At 34.0% G+C, this 24,083-nt stretch overlaps 1 protein-coding gene across 3 annotated transcripts in view; it reads right to left on the bottom strand.

Annotated features, from left to right (window-relative positions):
- Positions 1-24,083, bottom strand: part of LOC127724696 (exportin-2-like) — a 114,966-nt gene that overhangs the window by 53,346 nt on the left and 37,537 nt on the right. For 2 of the 3 annotated variants that reach the window (XM_052231779.1, XM_052231771.1), the window contains exons 2-3: positions 19,081-19,170; positions 16,785-16,930 (exon numbers count right to left, since the gene is read on the bottom strand). In XM_052231779.1, the coding sequence (XP_052087739.1) occupies positions 16,785-16,930; positions 19,081-19,165 (231 nt within the window). In that variant the 5' untranslated portion in view covers positions 19,166-19,170. Of the gene's footprint in view, positions 1-16,784; positions 16,931-19,080; positions 19,171-19,790; positions 19,969-24,083 lie in introns of those variants that run through there. The other variant, XM_052231764.1, reaches the window with a different exon arrangement.

Here is a 24,083-nt window from a genome sequence, read left to right as displayed (position 1 = left end):
GCTTGTTTTTTGCCCCTTTTTTGGCCCCTAATTCCTAAAATTTCGAGGCAATTACCCCCAAAATCAATCCCAGCCTTCCCTTTGTAGTATGGTAGGTTGCAGTACAATTTCAGAGAGATCCATACACTTGAACACAAGTTATTGTCTGGAAACTAGAAGAATGCTTTTCTTTGGCCTCTTATTCCTAAACGTTTTGGGCAATTACCCCCAAAATCAATTCCAGCTTTCCCTTTGTGATATGGAACCTTGTAGTACAATTTCAGAAAGATCCATAAGCTAACACAAATTATTATCATGAAACTAGAAAAATGCTTGTTTTTTGCCCCTTTTTTGGCCCCTAATTCCTAAAATTTTGAGGCAATTACCCCGAAAATCAATCCCAGCATTCCCTTTGTGATATGGAAACTTATGGTATAATGTCAGAGAGATCCATACACTAACACACAAGTTATGTCTGGAAGTTACAAAAATGCTTATTTTTGGCCCCTTATTCCTTAACTGTTGGTACCATAATCCCCAAAATCAATCCCAACCTTCCTTTTGTGGTATTGAACCTTATGGTAAAATTTCATAGAGATCCATTCACTTAAACTAAAGTTAGAGTGCGAAAACTCATGTGTCTTCGGACGACGACACCAACGTCATACCAATATACGACCGCAAAAATTTTGCGGTCATACAAAAACCCCTCAAAGTAATAAGCTTGGCATGTGGTGTTTATTGAATGATACTATGAATGAATAATGATGGCATCATCCTTTCTGGATAAAAATAAAATGTTGACACATAATAAAAGATCTCACAGGATGATTATTTCTAGAACCAGACAACACTTATCTACAGGTTTTCATCTGATATATCTATATATACATTTACCTGGTTAAAAACTAAAGACAACCCACACAGGTGACAAAACATTATTGATTTTATCATTACTGTGATTACATAAACTGACCACACAGAGAGGTATGTATCTTCTGTGTGTCATTTCAGTAGAATGATGCAAATGATTGTTGAAATTAAAATAGCAACACAGTAGGACTATCCATACACTCGGCAAAATGAAAGGTTGGACAGTTATATAAAGGAAAACTATTACAAAGTATTTCCTGGGAAAAAAGGCTTTCACATCTTTGTCCTTTGGTTTTTATGGATAGTTGTCTCATTTCCTGTCATACAACATCTCCATAGGCCAAATAAAAAAAAATTCATGACCCACCAAAATTTTGAGTGCTGACACCTGAAATTTTTCTGAGGTTTTTGTCACAAAAAAAAAAACCACCAACATAGCCAAGTTGTTCATTGACAAAGAGAAAATGGTATACGTTCCAGTGATTTTCCTGTCTTTATTCGGCCCCGTTCCCAATCAGAAAATACCTGAAATTTTCCCAATTGCACCTGCAAAATTCCCAATTCAATCAAGTTGTAGCGGAAAGGTAATTGATTATTTTATTGTTCGTATTATTTGGTTCAAAATATAAGTTGTTGTACTGTTCCCGAAGAAAATCACGTCGAAGATAGACAGGTAACTATCATATTTCGTAAATCAGTTTTTACAATGGTAAGCTTAGTTCAGCGTTTGGACGACGTCCGGTGGTTAATAACGGTAAGAATTTGGAATGATATGAGGCCAACCTTAATAAAATGCTCCGCTGGGGCGCAGCTTGATACGACCGCAGAGGTCGAACCCTGAACAGTTGGGGCAAGTATGGACACAACATTCAAGCTTGATACAGCACTGAATTTGGATTGTAATTAAATATTTGACACAGCATAGGTTTCTGACACAGAATGAATGTGGTCTAAGAACTTAAAAAATTTTAATTTACCTATTCAAACCATATCATTATTATTTGCTTTTATATATAAATCAGAAATAACCAATTTAAAATGGAAAACTTTAAAGAAAAAAAATCCCCACCCCCCCAAATTTTTTGAACCCCCTTATGATTCATCACCCCCAAACTCAATTCCAGCCTTCCCTTTGTGGTATGGTACCTTGCAGTACAATTTCAGAGAGATCCATACACTTGAACACAAGTTATTGTCTGGAAACTAGAAAAATGCTTAATTTTTGGCCCCAAATTCCTAAACGTTTAGGGCAATTACCCCCAAACTCAAACCCAGCTTTCCCTTTGTGATATGGAACCTTGCAGTACAATTTCATAATGATCCATAAACTTACACACAAGTTATTGTTCTGAAACTAGAAAAATGCTTGTTTTTTTGCCCCTTTATGGCCCCCTAATTCCTAAAATTTTGAGGCAATTACCCCCAAAATCAATCCCAGCCTTTCCTTTGTGGTATGGTACCTTGCAGTACAATTTCAGAGAGATCCATACACTTGAACACAAGTTATTGTCTGGAAACTAGAAAAATGCTTATTTTTTGCCCCTTTTTGGCCCCTTATTCCTAAACTTTTGGGGCAATTACCCCCAAACTCAATTCCAGCTGTCCCTTTGTGATATGGAACCTTGTAGTACAATTTCATAAAGATACATACACTTGAACATAAGTTATTGTCATGAATCTAGAAAAATGCTTGTTTTTTGCCCCTTTTTGGCCCCTAATTCCTAAAATTTGGAGGCAATTACCCCCAAAATCAATCCCAGCATTCCCTTTGTGATATGGAACTTTGTGGTACAATGTCAGAGAGATCCATACACTTACACACAAGTTATTGTCATGAAACTAGAAAAATGCTTGTTTTTTGCCCCTTTTTGGCCCCTAATTCCTAAAATTTGGAGGCAATTACCCCCAAAATCAATACCAGCATTCCCTTTGTGATATGGAACCTTGTGGTACAATGTCAGAGAGATCCATACACTTACACACAAGTTATGTCTGGAAGTTACAAAAATGCTTATTTTTGGCCCCTAATTCCTTAACTGTTGGTACCATAACCCCCAAAATCAATCCCCACCTTCCTTTTGTGGTTTTGAACCTTATGGCAAAATTTCATTGAGATCCATACACTTAAACTAAAGTTAGAGTGCGAAAACTAATGCGTCTTCGGACGACGACGACGCCAACGTCATACCAATATACGACCACAAAAAATTTTTTGCGGTCGTATAAAAATATGTTTGTTTGCAGTTTTACGACTGTACCTTCAGACTGCAGGGTCGGTAGGTAGGAAAAATATTTTATTTTATCAGCCAGAATAAAGTTTAAACAAGCAGTTTAACACAAACCAAGTTTCTTGTGAAGAAAAAACAAACCAAGTTTCTTGTGAAGAAAAAACATTTTAAAACAACAAACACTGAAAACCAACATGAAATGAACAGGCATTTTCAGGTAAACACCTTTTTAACCAAAACTGAAACTTAACATAGTGTCATGATTATACAATTTATGACATAAATTTATGGTATTATGAAATACTTGAACTCTTATAAACAAGGAATGATTAGAATTGTTGTAAAGAAACATATTATCTGACATATATGCATCTTTACTAGAATGTTTTCATGAGTAGAGTATTTGCATCAGAAAAATGTAGATATTTTAGATTCAAAAGACAATTTAGGAGTGTGTTAAAAAAAACAACCATTGAATCTTCCTCAATTGAAAAAAAAGACAACTTAAAAAAAATAATATATTAAACATTTGACTGTTATAAAGGTTATATTTGGAAAGATATGTTGATGTCAGGCTTTAATTAAAACAAACAAAAATCTTAAGACTAGCTTTGGGGTGAAATCCATAGCACCCCATTTAAAGTAAATGGTCTGTACTTAAATCTTTTGACTGCTTAATTAAATTGGCAGCATAGCTCCTAGCTATATTTCATTTCAATTCACACAGTTTGGGTATATTTAATATTGTAAGAGAGAGAATAATTGCAATGAGTGGGACAGCCCCCTTATCCTAAAGGAGCATACTCATATTGCAATCGAAGATAGATTTGATACAGCGAGAATATATATATTTCTCAAGCCAACCATTCATTTTCTCTACATCTTTGTGTAGTTTGTGTGGCTTCTTATTGATTTAACATTTCAAATGCGTCCTTCCACTGTACAGGCGTGTTTACAGGTATCCAAGAAGTCACGGAGGAGTGGTTTCATCTTTGTCGTCTTCACGAGGATTTAAAGAAAATATGGCATACTTCAGACTGCTGTCGAATTGTTGAACCACTGATATTGGTTCCATAAAGTCAGTGTCACAAGATTCTGTATCCGATTTGTTTGAGACAGAAACGGTTATCGTGTCGGTTTTATGAATATCTGCTGCATCATCGTCAATAATATCATCGAAGACATCATTCCGTGTGCATTTCTACCTGAATCAGTATAAACAGTTTACTATGAAACTTTTCTGTGTATTATTTGTCTAAAAATTGACAGAAGACGACAGAATAAAGTACTCCTTCATGACTTCATGGATACCTGTGAACAATCTCCATGTGCTTTACCATTAAAGGGTCCGATTGACGCTTGACAGGAAGGGAAGAAAAACCGAACTTCAAACATGTAATTGACCTAGACTCGAAATCAATTCCGGAAACGACCTGAAATTCTGGATCGAGTCAATAGAAGTATTAAAAATAATTTCTTCAAATTAAAAGCAATAAAATGTTCACAGACGGGCGGATTTTCGAAGGTCGGTCGGTAAACTGCAAACAAACAATATTTTAATTTTAGCCTGAAATGATGGTGCTGTGTTATTATCTGAGTAACATTGTAAATATATGCCTACATGAACAAGAGTGCACACGCTGAAATGTCTCGCCTTCTTTACTAACCATTGATTTTATGTTGATAGTTCTAAATACAAAGTTTTACTACAAGTAACACATAAACTTAACATGATCCAAGAAAATGAGGTCAAGGTCAGATAATACAAACGAGAAATACATTTACACCTTACAATCATTCAATAAACCAAACATAGTTGACCTATTGCTTATTGTTTCAAAGAAACAGTCTTAAACAAGAAAACTGAACATTGACCAATGAACCATGAAAATGAGGTCAAGGTCAGATGAACCATGCCAGACAGACATGTACACCTTACAATCAATTTAGGCATTAAATATAGTTGACCTATTGCTTATAGTATCTAAGAAACAAACTTAACCATGAAAACTTAAAATTGACCAATGAACCATGAAAATGAGGTCAAGGTCAGATGATACCTGCCAGACAGACATATACACCTTACAATCCTTCCATACATCAAATATAGTTGATCTATTGCTTATAGTTGAAGAAAAACAGACCAAAACACAAAAACTTAACACTGAGAAATGAACCGTGAAAATGAGTTTAAGGTCAAATAAAATGCTCCGCAGGGCGCAGCTTGATACGACCGCAGAGGTCGAACCCTGAACAGTTGGGGGAAGTATGGACACAACATTCAAGCTTGATACAGCTTTGGATTTGGATTGTGATTAAATATTTGACACAGCATAGGTTTCTAACACAGATTGAATGTGGTCTAAGAACTTAAAAATTTTAAATTGGACATTCACCTTTTATGGTCCAATATCCAAAATCTAAATACATGGTTAGATTCAGCATATCAAAGAACCCCAAGAATTCAATTTTTGATGAAATCAAACAAAGTTTAATTTTGGACCCTTTTGACCTCAATGTGGACAAAGTTGATAACGGGGCCCAAAAATCAAAAATCTAAATACATGGTTAGATTCAGCATATCAAAGAACCCCATATATTCAATTTTTGTTGAAATCAAACAAAGTTTAATTTTGGACCCCGATTTGGACCAACTTGAAAACTGGGCCCATAATCAAAAATCTAAATACATGTTTAGATTCAGCATATCAAAGAACCCTAAGAATTCAATTTTTGTTAAAATCAAACTAAGTTTAATTTTGGACCCTTTGGACCTTAATGTAGACCAATTTGAAAACGGAACCAAAAATTAAGAATCTAAATACACGGTTAGATTCGGCATATCAAAGAACCCCAATAATTCAATTTTTGATGAAATCAAACAAAGTTTAATTTTGGACCCTTTTGACCTCAATGTGGACAAAGTTGATAACGGGGCCCAAAAATCAAAAATCTAAATACATGGTTAGATTCAGCATATCAAAGAACCCCATATATTCAATTTTTGTTGAAATCAAACAAAGTTTAATTTTGGACCCCGATTTGGACCAACTTGAAAACATGGCCCATAATCAAAAATCTAAATACATGTTTAGATTCAGCATATCAAAGAACCCTAAGAATTCAATTTTTGTTAAAATCAAACTAAGTTTAATTTTGGACCCTTTGGACCTTAATGTAGACCAATTTGAAAACGGAACCAAAAATTAAGAATCTAAATAAACGGTTAGATTCGGCATATCAAAGAACCCCAATAATTCAATTTTTGATGAAATCAAACAAAGTTTAATTTTGGACCCTTTTGACCTCAATGTGGACAAAGTTGATAACGGGGCCCAAAAATCAAAAATCTAAATACATGGTTAGATTCAGCATATCAAAGAACCCCATATATTCAATTTTTGTTGAAATCAAACAAAGTTTAATTTTGGACCCCGATTTGGACCAACTTGAAAACTGGGCCCATAATCAAAAATCTAAATACATGTTTAGATTCAGCATATCAAAGAACCCTAAGAATTCAATTTTTGTTAAAATCAAACTAAGTTTAATTTTTGACCCTTTGGACCTTAATGTAGACCAATTTGAAAACGGAACCAAAAATTAAGAATCTAAATACACGGTTAGATTCGGCATATCAAAGAACCCCAATAATTCAATTTTTGATGAAATCAAACAAAGTTTAATTTTGGACCCTTTGGACCTCAATGTGGACCAATTTAAAAACGGGGCCCAAAATCCAAAAACTAAATACACGGTTAGATTCAGCATATTAAAGAACCCCATGAAATCAAGAATAAAACCCCATTGAAATTGGTCAAGAAATAAGCAATTTATAGGAAGTATCTTCTTTTGCACAATCCTGTGCTATTAAATATTTCTTGCTATTGCGCAATACTGTACAATTGACAATTTCTTGCTATTGCGAAATATTGTGCTATTGGATATTTCTTGCTATTGCGCAATACTGTGCAATTGAAGATTTCTTGCTATTGCGCAATACTGTGCAATTGAAGATTTCTTGCTATTGTGCAATACTGTGCAATTGAAAATTTCTTGCTATTGCACAATACTTATTATATAATAATTTACACATCCTGTTTGGTGTGTATCTCCTACCATATCATTATTATTTGATTTTAAATATAAATCAGAAATAACCAACTTAAAATGGAAAATTTTAAAAGAAACAAAAAAGGAAAAATAAAAAAAAGGAAAAAAAAATAAATCCCCCCCCAAAATTTTTTGAACCCCCATTATGATTCATCACCCCCAAACTCAATCCCAGCCTTCCCTTTGTGGTATGGTACCTTGCAGTACAATTTCAGAGAGATCCATACACTTGAACACAAGTTATTGTCTGGAAACTAGAAAAAAATGTGTTTTTTGGCCCCTTTTTGGCCCCAAATTCCTAAACGTTTAGGGCAATTACCCCCAAACTCAAACCCAGCTTTCCCTTTGTGATATGGAACCTTGTAGTACAATTTCAGAAAGATCCATACACTTACACACAAGTTATTGTCATGAAACTAGAAAAATGCTTGTTTTTTGCCCCTTGTTTTGGCCCCTAATTCCTAAAATTTGGAGGCAATTACCCCCAAAATCAATCCCAGCATTCCTTTAGTGATATGGAACCTTGTGGTACAATGTCAGAGAGATCCATACACTAACACACAAGTTATGTCTGGAAGTTACGAAAATGCTTATTTTTGGCCCCTTTTTGGCCCCTAATTCCTTTACTGTTATTACCATAACCCCCAAAATCGATCCCAACCTTCCTTTTGTGGTATTGAACCTTGTGGTAAAATTTCATAAAGATCCATTCACTTAAACTAAAGTTAGAGTGCGAAAACCAATGTGTCTTCGGACGACGCCAGACGACGCCGGACGACGACGACGACGCCAACGTCATACCAATATACGACCACAAAAATTTTTTTGCGGTCGTATAATAAAACCTGTGAGACTGACATGTACATCATAAAATATTTCCATACACCATTTATAGTTGACCTATTGCATATAGTATTAGAAAAAAAAACCAAAACTCAAAAACTTAACTTTGACAACTGAACCATGAAAATGAGGTCATGCTCAGATGACACCTACCAGTTGGACATGTACACCTTACAATCATTCCATATACCAAATATAGTAGACCTACTGCTTATAGTATCTGATATATGGACTTGACCACGAAAACTTAACCTTGTTCACTGATCCATGAAATGAGGTCGAGGTCAAATGAAAATTGTCTGACGGGCACACTGACCTTGCAAGGTATGCACATACTAAATATAGTTAACCTATTACTCATAATAAGAAAGAAAGAAACGTGGATAGTGTCCACATGTGGACACAGATGATGCCCCCGCTTGCATATCATATAGTTATAAAGGGACATAACTGAAGAACGGTAAAAGTGACGCTACCCAAATTTGAAATTGATCTGAGTTTTGTGGTAATAAGCATTGTGTGTATGTCTCATAACATTTGTTTGAGGCTAACTTAAGTAGAGAACAGAAACTAAAAATTCAGCAATTTTCTATTTGTAAATAGCATAACTCCAGAACGGTTGTGTATAAGTTTTATAACATTTGGTTGAGACAAACTAAATTAAGAGAACGGAAATGAAAAATTCAGCAATTTTTATGTTTATAAACGGACATAACTCAAGAATGGTAAAAGTGTCACCACCAAATTTCGTACTTAATCTGTATTATGTAGTAGTAAGCATTGTGTATAAGTTTCATAACATTTGGTTGAGGCAAACAAAAGTTAGAAAACGGAAACAAAAAATTTGTACTTGATCTTAGTTTTGTGGTAATGAATATTGTGTATAAGTTTCATAATGTTTGGTTGGGGCAAACTTAAGTTACAGAATAGAAACTAAAAATTTGCAATCTTTCGATTTATAAAGGGGCATAACTCAATAATGGTTAAAGTGACACTACCAAAATTCAACTTGATCTGTGTTTTATCAGTGGAAGTCAAAATTAAACATTGCATTGTATATTATATTAAGCATTGATTGTAGTTGATTCAACTATTATCATGGACAAAGGAAGATAACTCCAATTTTAATAAAATGCTCTGCTGGGCACAGCTTGATACGACCGCAGAGGTCGAACCCTGAACAGGTTGGGCAAGTATGGACACAACATTCAAGCTTGATACAGCACTGAATTTGGATTGTGATTAAATATTTGACACAGCATAGGTTTCTGACACAGAATGAATGTGGTCTAAGAACTTAAAAATTTTAATTTACCTATTCAAACCATATCATTATTATTTGCTTTTATATATAAATCAGAAATAACCAATTTAAAATGGAAAACTTTAAAGAAAAAAAATCCCCCCCCCCAAATTTTTTGAACCCCCTTATGATTCATCACCCCCAAACTCAATCCCAGCCTTCCCTTTGTGGTATGGTACCTTGCAGTACAATTTCAGAGAGATCCATACACTTGAACACAAGTTATTGTCTGGAAACTAGAAAAATGCTTAATTTTTGGCCCCTTTTTGGTCCCAAATTCCTAAACGTTTAGGGCAATTACCCCCAAACTCAAACCCAGCTTTCCCTTTGTGATATGGAACCTTGCAGTACAATTTCATAAAGATCCATACACTTACACACAAGTTATTGTCCTGAAACTAGAAAAATGCTTGTCTTTTTGCCCCTTTATGGCCCCCTAATTCCTAAAATTTTGAGGCAATTACCCCCAAAATCAATCCCAGCCTTTCCTTTGTGGTATAGTACTTGCAATACAATTTCAGAGAGATCCATACACTTGAACACAAGTAATTGTCTGTAAACTAGAAAAGTGCTATTTTTGGCCCCTTATTCCTAAACGTTTTGGGCAATTACCCCCAAACTCAATTCCAGCTTTCCCTTTGTGATATGGAACTTTGTAGTTCAATTTCAGAAAGATCCATACACTTACACACAAGTTATAATCATGAAACTAGAAAGATGCTTGTTTTTTTCCCCTTTTTGGCCCCTAATTCCTAAAATTTTGAGGCAATTACCCCCAAAATCAATCCCAGCCTTCCCTTTGTGGTATGGTACCTTGCAGTACAATTTCAGAGAGATCCATACACTTGAACACAAGTAATTGTCTGGAATCTAGAAAAGTGCTATTTATGGCCCCTTATTCCTAAACGTTTTGGGCAATTACCCCCAAAATCAATCCCAGCATTCCCTTTGTGATATGGAACCTTGTGGTACAATGTCAGAGAGATCCATACACTTACACACAAGTTATGTCTGGAAGTTACAAAAATGCTTATTTTTGGCCCCTAATTCCTTAACTGTTGGTACCATAACCCCCAAAATCAATCCCAACCTTCCTTTTGTGGTATTGAACCTTATGGTAAAATTTCATGGAGATCCATTCACTTAAACTAAAGTTAGAGTGCGAAAACCAATGTGTCTTCGGACGACGACGACGCCAACGTCATACCAATATACGACCAAAAATTTTTTAATTTTTGCGGTCGTATAAAAATTACTTGATATTTAGAAGAAAATAAAAATTTTGCAATTTTTCCATTTATAAAGGGACATAACTCTAGAACGGTTAAAGTGACGCCACCAAAATTCATACTTGATCTGTGTTTTGTGGTAATAAGCATTGTGTATAAGTTTCATAACATTTGGTTGAGGCAAACTTAAGTAAGAGAACGGAAACTAAAAATATTTCAATTTTTCCATTTATAAAGGGGCATAACTCTAGAACGGTTAAAGTGACGCCACAAAAATTTAAACTTGATCTGTGTTTTGTGGTAATAAGCATTGTGTATAAGTTTCATAACATTTGGTTGAGGCAAACTTAAGTAAGAGAACGGAAACTAAAAATATTTCAATTTTTCCATTTATAAAGGGGCATAACTCTAGAACGGTTAAAGTGACGCCACAAAAATTTAAACTTGATCTGTGTTTTGTGGTAATAAGCATTGTGTATAAGTTTCATAACATTTGGTTGAGGCAAACTCAAGTTAGAGAACGGAAACCAATTTTGGGACGTACGTATAGACGGACAAGGGAAAACTTAATGCCCCCACCGCTACGGCAGGGGCATAATACAGCACTGAATTTGGATTGTTATTAAATATTTGACACAGCATAGGTTTCTGACACAGAATAAATGTGGTCTAAGAACTTAAATTTTTTTAATTTACCTTTTCAAACCATATCATTATTATTTGCTTTTATATATAAATCAGAAATAACCAATTTAAAATGGTAAATTTTAAAGAAAAAAAAAAGGACCCCCCCCCCCCCCCCCCAATTTTTTGAACCCCCTTATGATTCATCACCCCCAAACTCAATCCCAGCCTTCCCTTTGTGGTATGGTACCTTTCAGTACAATTTCAGAGAGATCCATACACTTGAACACAAGTTATTGTCTGGAAACTATAAAAATGCTTGTTTTTTGGCCCCAAATTCCTAAAAATTTAGGGCAATTACCCCAAAACTCTAACCCAGCTTTCCCTTTGTGATATGGAACCTTGTAGTACAATTTCATAAAGATCCATACACTAACACATATGTTATTGTCATGAAACTAGAAAAATGCTTGTTTTTTGCCCCTTTTTGGCCCCAAGTTCCTAAAATTTTGAGGCAATTACCCCAAAAATCATTCACAGCCTTCCCTTTATGGTATGGTACCTTGCAGTACAATTTCAGAGAGATCCATACACTTGAACACAAGTTATTGTCTGGAAACTAGAATAAACAGCTGCACCATGAGCGCATGATATGCCCGTCGTCTTGTGTGTGAATTTTTATGCAATAAGCATAAATTGTTTCTGACATACGGCGTGACATGCGAAAACCCCCCCTTTTTTTTTTACAAAAAACTCAATATCTCTAAAATAAAATTTTGAATCAAAACCAAAAAGTATACAGATCTTTAGATAAATATAACTAAGAAGTGTGTAAAATTTTAAGCAATAATCATAAATCGTTTTTTAGATACGGCGCGACATGTGAAAACCCCCTTTTAAAAAAAAAAAAAATCAATATCTCAAAAATAAAATATTGAATCAAAACCAAAAAGTATACAGATCTTAAGATTAATATAACTAAAAAGTGTGTAAAATTTTAAGCAATAATCATAAATCGTTTTTGAGATACAGCGCGACATGTGAAAAACCCCTCCCCCTTTTTTTTACAAAATACTCAATAACTCAAAAATAAAATTTTGAATCAAAACCAAAAAGTATACAGATCTTAAGATTAATATAACTAAAAAGTGTGTAAAATTTTAAGCAATAATCATAAATCGTTTTTGAGATACGGCGCGACATGTGAAAAACCCCTCCCCCTTTTTTTACAAAATACTCAATAACTCAAAAATAAAATTTTGAATCATCACGAAAAAGTATACAGATCTTAAGAATAATATAACTAAGAAGTGTGTAAAGTTTTAAGCAATATTCATAAATTGTTTTTGAGATACGTCGCGACATGTGAAAAAAAACACACACCTGTTTAAGTTACTAAGTCCCGTATCTCAAAAAGTTTTAATCTTATTTTCAACAAAAAGTATACAGATCGTTTGACCATCATAAGAAACAACTATGTTAAGTTTCATGAAATTTGGATAAGTCATTCTCAAGTAACGGTGCGACATGTTTACGCCGGACAGACAGACGGACAGACGAATTTGACGGGCGTATAAAAATGCTTATTTTTGGCCCCTTATTCCTAAACGTTTTGGGCAATTACCCCCAAACTCAATTCCAGCTTTCCCTTTGTGATACGGAAGCTTGTAGTACAATTTCAGAAAGATCCATACACGTACACACAAATTATTGTCATGAAACTAGAAAAATGCTTGTTTTTTGCCCCTAATTCCTAAAATTTTGAGGCAATTACCCCCAAAATCAATCCCAGCATTCCCTTTGTGATATGGAACCTTGTGGTACAATGTCAGAGAGATCCATACACTAAACTTACACACAAGTTATGTCTGGAAGTTACAAAAATGCTTATTTTTGGCCCCTAATAACTTAACTGTTGGTACCATAACCCCCAAAATCAATCCCAACCTTCCTTTTGTGGTATTGAACCTTATGGTAAAATTTCATAAAGATCCATTCACTTAAACTTAAGTTAGAGTGTGAAAACCAATGTGTCTTCGGACGACGACGACGCCAAGGTCATACCAATATACGACTGCAAAAAAATAAAAACTTGATATGTTTGGCTTTGAAAAATCCAAAATTAGTACTGAAGATGCTACAGGGACTGATATCTTGAACGAAAATGTTTCTACTTTTATGGATGCAGAACAGGATGAAGCTGTGGTTGTGGAGGATTAAGGTTCATGTGGAACCTTTGGCTAAAATGGCTGCGTTTTCACCTCAAAATTTACCCCAAGTACATACAAACCTGTGCATCTGGAAAAGTTTTAAGGCATAGCATGCCCTAGATAAATAAAATTTAAATGCATAGTATGTTTTAGAAAATTAAAAACTTAACTGGATTTTGCAGTGCTCTTTTTTCCGTCCCTTTAGAAGATGATAAAATTAACAAACAGTTGAGTTTCACTTGATATGGTCCACTCAGGTACACAGTTTAAATCACCAATTATTGCCAGGTATCTATTGTCCATCTATTGTCCATTTCAATCAATACAGTTCACTTCAATTATTACTCCGAGTGCGACCCTCATTTTGATTCTATTCCTCTCTGGTGTGGAAATGTTATTCATGAGACTAAATATTCATGAGACTAAATTTTAGTCTCATGAATAACATTTGCACACCAGAGAGGAATAGACTGATACAGGATCACCTGGATGCCATAATGAGGATTTGCAGAGAGGGCCCTGGAACTAATATGTTCAAATTAGAACATGAAAGAAAATTGGAATTTTAAAAATAATAAATAACATCATTAAAATATGTTGAACACTACATTTATTGCCTGTGCCGGAGGGAGATATGAAGATTTGTTCACCCAAGAATATTCATATTTCACGAGATTTCTGATTTTTGGAGGGTGAGCAAATCTTCATATCTCCCGAGGCAAAGGGAAATGAATGTTTTATTCCACTGCCTATGCTTTGTTAACTATCAATACATTAAATATCATTTTGCATACATTTTTTTTCTTATCTGCTTGTTTTTGTAAGTCAAACTAAACACGACATACCCATTGATAAACAGTAAGGATCAAAATTTAATTATAAGTCTTTTTTTTTTTATCGTCTGAAATAAATTTGAACATGATAATGATTTATGCTATCGTTATTTTAAGAACAATAAGAAGTTCAAAATGTTATGTACATTAACCGTGCGTACCATCGCACGAAGTAATCCCGACAATTCAGAGGGGAATATGAAGATTTGTTCAATGACACGTGGGATAGTCTCAACCAATCAAATATTGATTAAACTATCAATATGTTTAAACAGTGCAATAAAATGATTTATTTCTTCCCAATTCATACGTTATACGACACATTTTTCCCAATTGCCTAGGGCCCAGGCCCCAGGCCCCATTTGAAAAAGGGTAGGAAAATGACTGCGTTCCTATAAGCATGATAAGAGGTATGTATAATACCAGAACTGAACTCAGTGGAAACACAATGATATTTTCAGGATTGTAACTATAGAAAATCACCACCTAACAACCCTATAATCTTAAGGAAGGGATCCTTAAAAACACATATTTCCCTCTTGTTTCTGCTTTTAGTACTTCATGTGCTAGAAAAATACATAATTAAAGAGAATTTGACCTAATCAAAAACTTTAACCTTGATAACTGATCCATAAAATGAGATTGAGGATGAACCAGGTCTGATGGACATGTACACCTTGCAAGAATTTCTTAGACCAACTATTATTATCCTGTTACTTATAATAAGTGAGAAATTTACAGGACAACTATAGTTTTTATCTAGGCAGTCACTGAACAATGAAAATGTGGTCAAGGAGGACAATGGTCAGATGGAAACTTCATAACATCCATGAGGCTTCTATAAGCAAGGTATGAAGCATCAAGGTTTTTTAACCACTAAAATCGCTTGGGCCATAAAAAAGAATAGGTTGGTTTGCCCTAACCCGACGGACCCATAAAAAAGCACCCGTGTCAAAATCTTTTTTTATTCAAAAATCGCGATAATTTTTTTTTTTTTGCAGTTTTGTCGTTTCCGTATCCGTCTTGAGTTTGTTGCATAGAATAACCTGATCCGATCTGACCGCGCTTTATCACAGGACAATTTGTGTTATGTATTAAGCCTCCAATTGATACGGATGAAAAACAACATGTTACCGTCTAGTACAAATAAAAGTTGGATTAAAATCAAAACCCGTAGTTTCCAACAAATTCTATCGTTTTGAAAACGCAAAAACATGGAAAGAGGTGTTTGATAAAGTGTGTGATGACGATTTCATGCTACGGGAAACTGATGAAATTTGTGTGACTGTCTCTGACCGATCAGGACACTCGTTTGAGCCCGATTTTGAGGAACCAATCCAAGTTGTTCAGGAATTTGATTCGGCATTAAAATTTGATTAAAATGATATTATTCTGACAGAAATTCTGTCAACAGTGTTTTGTTCAAGTGTTTTGTATTTAAATTTTGTATTCAAATACACTTTTTCTTCTTAGTATGAACCTCCTTTAATTAGGAGACCCTCCGAATATATATGGAGTTTTTCCTTAACTTTAAAATTTTAAAGAATAAAAGAAAAACGTTTTTTCCAACATATGTACAGCACATATAAATATAAAACAATAAAAGTATCATGCATGGCATATTTACAGGGACCTTTTTATTAATTATTTAATTTCATTTTCATAGCTTTTAATATTTGTCCAGAGCTTCTTTACATTTCTTACAATTGTTATATGACAGACTCTGTGTCGGTATATATATGTCACTTATGATAATCACTATTTTCATTTGTTTGTCATTTCCTCCATTTTGAGATATATGTATACATGTATATATACGTATACAATGTATGCAATATATCTTGCTACAAATGTATTTGTTGTCCATAATTTTCAATCTTTCTATATACATTTGGAACAACATATTTCTGGTTTTGTTTTCAATATTTTCCTGGAATTTTTCACAGTTATCAAACAGCTCCTTATATTTTGAACAGTCTATAAGCAATTGTACTATCACAGTTTTGTTCGTGAAGGTGCAGTTCCATTTTGTTGGTGAATTTTATCAGTGATCTCTTCTTATTTCAGGGAAATATTTTTCTCTCTTAGTTCTGAGTATAAACTCATTAAAAATGTTTGTCTGTATTTACAATGTAAACATTCAGAAAAAAGTGTGAACATTGAGGTGGAATGCTGGAAAAAAACTGTTAATAGAAAAGATCTTTATAGTTAAGAACATATAGATCCTGGCATATATGTGCCTGACAATTTATACAAAACTCTATAATAGACTTTCATTTTAAAAGTTGTTTACAAGGTAAAATAATTTTTCCCCCTATTTTTCTCTAAAAGTAAAAAAAAAAAGAATTTCCCTACCTACCTACCCACACCTGAGACTGGTGGGTAGGGTTTGGGCAAACAGAAATATTTTTAAGTCTGGCCTTGGGATAAAATAATTGAATCTAAATGCCTAACCCATGGTTAAATGAAAACAAACTACAGCTGCCATGAATTATTTCTTGGCTAACCAGGCTCCAGTACATCTTTAGCAGATTTATTTAACATCTTACCACCCTCCAGCATCTTTTTGTGTAATTTTTAAATGTGACAGCTGAGCTGACCCTGAGATGAACTGGAACACCATCTTTGTCTAACAGAGTAAGCAACAACACTGGGTAATTTTGGCTTCCTTCAACAGATTCTAAAAATTTCTCAGCTGAAAAATATGTAAAAAAAATTTATAATCATGATTATATATGTTGTAACGAATATCAAATTAATAACTTGAAAATATTTCACACGGTATAGCATGCTCATATGAAGCTTACTACCAAATTCATAAAGCTCTGATTTATAGTTCCTGAAAAAAAGTGTGAAAAAATTTCATGGGATGATGGATACAGACATCAATGGACATAAACCAGTATACCCCGTCATTTAGGAGCAGGGATATAATATAATATTCCAATTGTAAAAAATGTGGATAGTGTCCACATGTGGACACAGATGATGCCCCTGCTTGCATATCATATAGTTATAAAGGGACATAACTGAAGAACGGTAAAAGTGATGCTACCCAAATTTGAACTTGATCTGAGTTTTGTGGTAATAAGCATTGTGTGTAAGTCTCATAACATTTGGTTGAGGCTAACTTAAGTAGAGAACAAACTAAAAATTCAGCAATTTTCTATTTGTAAACATGCATAACTCTAGAACGGTTGTGTAAAAGTTTTATATCATTTGGTTGAGACAAACTAAAGTTAGAAAACCGAAACGAAAAATTCAGCAATTTTTATGTTTATAAACGGACATAACTCAAGAATGGTAAAAGTGTCGCCACCAAATTTCGTACTTAATCTGTATTATATAGTAAAAAGCATTGTGTATAAGTTTCATAACATTTGGTTGAGGCAAACTAAAGTTAGAAAATGGAAACAAAAAAATTGTACTTGATCTTAGTTTTGTCGTAAGAATATTGTGTATAGGTTTCATAATGTTTGGTTGGGGCAAACTTAAGTTACAGAAAGGAAACTAAAAATTTTGCAATCTTTCGATTTATAAATGGACATAACTCAATAATGGTTAAAGTGACACTACCCAAATTCAACTTGATCTGTGTTTTATCAGTGGAAGTCAAAATTATTATATAAAGCATTGATTGTAGCTGATTCAACTACAATCATGGACAAAGGAAGATAACTCCAATTTTAAAAATTACTTGATATTTAGAAGAAAATAAAAATTTTGTAATTTTTCCATTTATAAAGGGGCATCTGTGTTTTGTGGTAATAAGCATTGTGTATAAGTTTCATAACATTTGGTTGAGGCAAACTTAAGTTAGAGAATGGAAACTAAAAATTTGGAATTTTTCCATTTATAAAGGGGCATAACTCTAGAACGGTTAAAGTGACACCACCAAATTTCAAACTTGATCTGTGTTTTGTGGTAATAAGCATTTTGTATAAGTTTCATAATATTTGGTTGAGGCAAACTTAAGTTAGAGAAAGGAAACCAATTTTGGGACGTACGGACGGATGTACGTACATACGTATGTACAGACGGACAAGGGTAAAACTTAATGATACCACCGCTATGGCAGGGGCATAAAAAAAGTTGATAGTGGCTGATGGGCATTACAGAATGTAGAACAATTAGACAACTTTTCATCAGGACAGATTTACATACAAGTTAGATGTATTTCTGCTTTGACAATCTTTATATCGATCTGATAAGCCCTTTTCAACTGATTTTTATAGTTTGTTCTAATGATGTACTGTTATACCACTGTCCCAGGTTAGGGGAGGTTTGGCGCTCCAAACTTGTTTCACACGGAGACCCTTATAACTGGTTGCAAAAGTAGGTCCTCACGATTTATCAAAAAGCCAGCTTGCGATGGCACTCATCTTTTAAAGAGACTCAACAATTATTAAGTCTAAACTGACCACTTGTCAAAACGCTTGATTAATAAACTATCTGTCCCAGTTTAGGGGAGGGTTGGCGCCTTCAAACTAGTTTAACCCTGCCACATTCTGTATGTGCCTGTCCCAAGTTAAGATGTAATTCAGTGGTTGACGTTTGTTGCTGTATATCATATTTGTTTTTTGTTTTTGTACAAAAATCAGGCTGTTTGTTTTCTCATTTGAATTGTTTTACATTTGTCACTTCAGGGCCTTTTATAGCCATGCAGTATGGGTTTTGCTCATTGTTGAAGGCTGTACAGTGACCTATAGTTGTTAATATTTATTTCATTTTGGTCTCTAAGACTCTTGTGGAGAATTGTCTCATTGGCAATTATACCACATTTTATTTTTATAAGTATATATACATTGTCAGCTTTAACTTCGAGTAGATTCAGCGTAAAATTACCTGCTTTTCGGACACTTGCATCAGGTGACAATGTCTGTTCTAAATAACCTGCCAATGACTGTAAATTACTATCTGTTACTTCCATCCTATCTGTAAATTACAATTATTCATTAAATTAATATGAACTTTAAATGAAGTAAAATTTCACAAATTAAATCCATTTGTTATACTGCAGTTGCTCTTTGGGTTTGGGGGATTGTATCTGACCTTAAACTCCAATTTGTTTAAAATTGAGATTAATTTTATAGCAGAGATGATTCCGACATTTTCAAGTGGTGACCAAAAGCAAAGAAAACAGATTTTTGGTTTGTTAAAGTAGTGAACAATTCAGATAAAATATCAATGTTTGAAAAGATAATGGCCAAAAATTGATGAGTCCCTGGACTTGCATACAAAAAAAAAAATCCTTTGTGAGAACCATTTACCATGCATGCACCAATCATCTTCAGAAGTTCATCAGGTACATGTACATGATGTACAAATGTAGCACCTGCCTCGTATAAGATGAATATATCTATCAACCAAACCCACACTCTGCTAGGTGCACATTACACCACCCCCCTTCTGCCTCAAATAAATATCCTAGAGGTACAACAATGAAAGTAACAGTACAACATTTTTCTACACTGGAAGGAGAGCAGAGGGACTGTTTTAATGCACATAGTACTATTCTCTAGGTGGTACAATCTATCATAGTTTTTTCAAATTACCAGTGTTTCTTTGTTTCAGTGCGGCACATGCACTGGATCCTTTGGTAAGCATACAAATTTTGTTGTTTCTTGTCGTTCTACAAGGTTTCAGATTATGTAGTTACAGCTAATTTTGCTTTGATCCCTCTCTTACAGCTTCTGACAGGTTTGGAATAGTAAAGTGTTGGTATGGCTGGGAGCCAGCACCAGTTCGTCAACCACTTTGACATAAACGGGAATTGTTACTTCTTTCATAGTTTATTTGTAGGGGTTGATTAATGAATGGCTATTTAACATCAAGTGGCAAATTAAATTAAATGCATATTCAAGACAATAACATGATAATATGATATGAATATAAACTTTGCTTTGTACATGTACTAGACAGACACGCTGAGCCATGATTTTAAATGTGCTAGTTCACAAGGTAACAGTAACCCTTCCTGGACATATCATTCTGACTCCATGCCAAACAGTCTTTTCTGTTACTCGTTAATGCCATAAGTTTAATGAAAAAGCAGCGAATACCAATTTTAACGTCTTTGGTTTACCCCAGCCATGGTTTGAATCCATGATCTTCCCCACTCAGGTGAACACACTACCACGAGCAGACAAGGTTGGCAAAAAAGCGGTCAATACTAGTATTGACCATGCCGGCGGTAAATACCGGTTAATACCGGGAAATACTGGCAAATACTGGTCAATACTGGCAAATACTGGGCAATTGAAATTTTGTTAGGACTTTACTATAAAACTAGTCCCTACCTCAGGTCAATTAGTGAATTACTTGGTAAATGGATAGATATAGTCACAAGGCAGAAAGTCACTTATTTACTACATTGTAATAGGACAAAAAGTCACAATTAATTAGTTCATGAACATGGTTTAATGAAGATTTATCAAATATTAATTTAATCATACAACAGATATAGTCATTAACACCATGAAGTCAGTCACTTAAGAGAGACTATATAACATCTGGTTTTCTTAACAGTTATTTTGAAAGATGCAATTAAAAAAATTAAAAAAATTGTTTTATATATATATATATGTTATATATTTATTAAAAAAAAACATTTCCTGCATTTAGAACAATTTTATCATGCTGTTGAATAGCCAGGAATTAATTCATTGTTTAAAACAATCTTTAGAAATCACTTTTATGACTTTTTTCCTGTTATGTCAACATTTATTAGGGGACAGTTGTTATAGTAATTAAACTTTTGACACCTGTTAGCCATATAATAGGTAATGCTCTGATAATCTATATTGCTAGTCACTTGTAATTCTATTTACCTGTAAAATTCAAACCTTTTCAAGAAAAATATATATCTTGATTTATACATGTTAAAATAACTGATATAGCTGCTCAATTTTATATGTATACCAAAAGTATGCAATATAATTACCCCTAAGAACTAAATTAGTCATTTTTAATGTTTTAATAATTAATAACATACCAATATCATTCATTTTTATAAACTCAATCATGCCAAAGGAATAAAGTTTTCCCTCATCAACCATTTTTTTACTAGTATTTGCCAGTATTGACCACTTGGGGAGTATTGTCCGGGGCGGTAAATACCGGTAAATACCACTGGTAAATACCGGGGGTGGTAAATACCGCCCAACCTTGCGAGCAGAGTTAGCGAAACTTCATTTCATCTGCCAGACCAAGGACTGACAGCACTGAGCAGTGATATTGTTTGCCTCAAATAACCTCCGAAATATGGCTTTTTCCCCTAGAGAAAATTCCCAATTACTAAAATAAATGGCATAAAATTCCTCCTAAAAAGTTATACATTTTCCCCAAACGTTGATGGCATCAGTAGTAATGAACGTAAATTTCGTATTCATGTAAATTTTTTGATATTATAAGACCTTTTGAGATCTGGGTTTCTTATTAGAATCATTGCAGTGTTTGTAACACACGTGGTTTTCAATGTATTAAGTACCGTCAATTTCTTCGTTTCTTTCCCCTCCCCAAAATGTTCCTTTTACGTTGAAAATGTACATGTCTCACAATTCAAAATATTACGTTAAAAAAACTGTTTTAAAAAATTCCCAATTCCCTTAATTTTCCCCAAATAAAAGGATAGAAGTAGTTTTGAAAAAAAGACAACAATATCACTGGACAGAAAGCAAACTTTTGCTGGTCCTTAATTTTTTGGAAGTTATACCTAGTTAATAATATTAGATAATATGGTGGAAAACATTAGCATGATTAGACAATGATATTAAGATACAAAAAGAACTATTTTTGAGACATACAGACATGTATGTAAAGGGTTAAAGGGTTTCTCTTGCATTTATCTTTGGGGCAGTAGGTCAGATATTCAAATAAATACACTTTTTGGAAAATATTGTTCCAATACAGAAAAATAAATGTGTTTTCACTTGTCAATGAAGAAAATGAACACGGTTTTGGTCAAATGGTCTGTCACAAAATTCTATTTAATAGGTTAGCGGTTGCAGTGTTGTAGAATTCCCATTTCCCCATCACCCGTGGCAAGTTGAATTAAGTCACGGGAAAGTGGAAATTCAAACCTTTGTTGTCCGTGGACAAGTAAAATTAAATTACAGAAACTTCCTATTCATACAGATCAAACGATCGATGTAACCGTTTGTATTCTTTTATTTCAATCAAAGTCTCAAAGCGAGATTGTTGTTTGTTGTAAATCATGCAGGGGTTCTAAAGTCTAGGGGAAAAAAACGTGCGCATGTGTTTCGCGATCACCATCATAGATATGCTCGACAGCTAAGCAAGGAAAATTCGCGATGTCAAGTATCCATCTGATCTAGACGCATAAACCTACATGTAATAACCAGAATGCAAACGGTAAAAGATTTAATATCCGGATCTCAAATTCGTGATTTTTTGCGTGTAATGTTTGTCATATTATCCCTTTTTTTGTGCCAATACATTTGATTTACTGATGTAATGTCACATTTATATGAACTATCACTGTGAAAAGGTATAAATTTCAAATAATATAATCTGTTATTTAATGGATAGTTTGAAATGACAAATTCAATTCATGGTTGCATCAGACTTGTTTTTGAAATTATAAGTTTTCTGGGCGGAATTTTTTAATTTGTACACTGCTACTTTACAATGAATTTGGAAAAATTTGGATTCACATCATCAAATGGATGCCTCCCTCCCAATAAGAAACCAAAAATTGATAAAAAGACCAGGGATAAAATTTACGATGAAGAAAAAAGAACCTGTTGCTTTGTTCCATCATGGAAAAACATATTTTCATGGCTGAATTATGACGAGGTCAACAATCTTATGTTGTGCACATACTGCAAAGATTACCCAACTCTAGCTGGACATAACAGTTTTGTCACAGGATCTGATACATTCCATATTAGATCACATGACACAAGTAGGGCCCACTTAAGTTGTTTATCTAGATATAGTACTGATCATGCTGAAAAGGTCATTAAAGCTGCTGAAGCAAAAAATGAAGAAAGCAATGCTCCTACAAATACAATTGGAAAAGCTTTTCAACAAATTGGAGAATCAGAAAAAAAGAAAATGTCCAACCTATTTAACATTGCCTACTTTATTGGAAAAGAAGGGAAACCATTAAGTGACATGGAAAAACAATGTAGATTGGCTAAGAAATTAGGAGTTGACATTGGCAATAATTACCAAAATGATATGTCTGCCAAGCAATTTTTAGCGGCTACAAGCACAAATTTAAAACAAGATGCCACTGCAGAAGTTAAGAAGTCAAATTTCATATCAATTTTGGCTGATGGGAGCACTGACATATCTGTCACAGAGCAGGAACAAGTATACATCAGATATATCAATACTCTGGGTCAAGCTGAAACAATACAAATGCAAGCAGATATTGTTTCCCCAGAACATTCACAAGCATTAGGTGTTTTTGAGGCTATCAAAATTGCCCTCCATGAATTTGGAATTAACTTTGAAAACTTAAAGCATGATAAGACTGGACAATCACTTATTTGTGCAAATTTTGATGGAGCATCTGTAATGCAAGGCAAATAAACTGCTTCGCTGAGCGCAGCTGGATATGCCCGCAGAGGTCCAACCCTGAACAGTTGAGGCAAAAATGGACACAATATTCAAGCTTGATACAAGTCTGAATTTGGATTGTATCTAAATATTTGATATATTATAGGTTTCTGAATAAATGTAGTCAAAGAACTTGAAATTGGTTATATGAAAGATTTCTTGCTGTTGTGCAATACACTGTGCTGTTGCGCAATACTTAGTAAATTGGTTGTCAGACTATAAACAAATAAAATCTTATAACTCAGAAATATAAATTCGAA

The sequence above is a fragment of the Mytilus californianus genome, unplaced genomic scaffold (genome assembly GCF_021869535.1).
Source record: "Mytilus californianus isolate M0D057914Y unplaced genomic scaffold, xbMytCali1.0.p SCAF_1, whole genome shotgun sequence".
Classification (NCBI taxonomy): Eukaryota; Metazoa; Mollusca; class Bivalvia; order Mytilida; family Mytilidae; genus Mytilus; species Mytilus californianus.
This window is presented reverse-complemented; position numbering and strand designations above follow the sequence as displayed.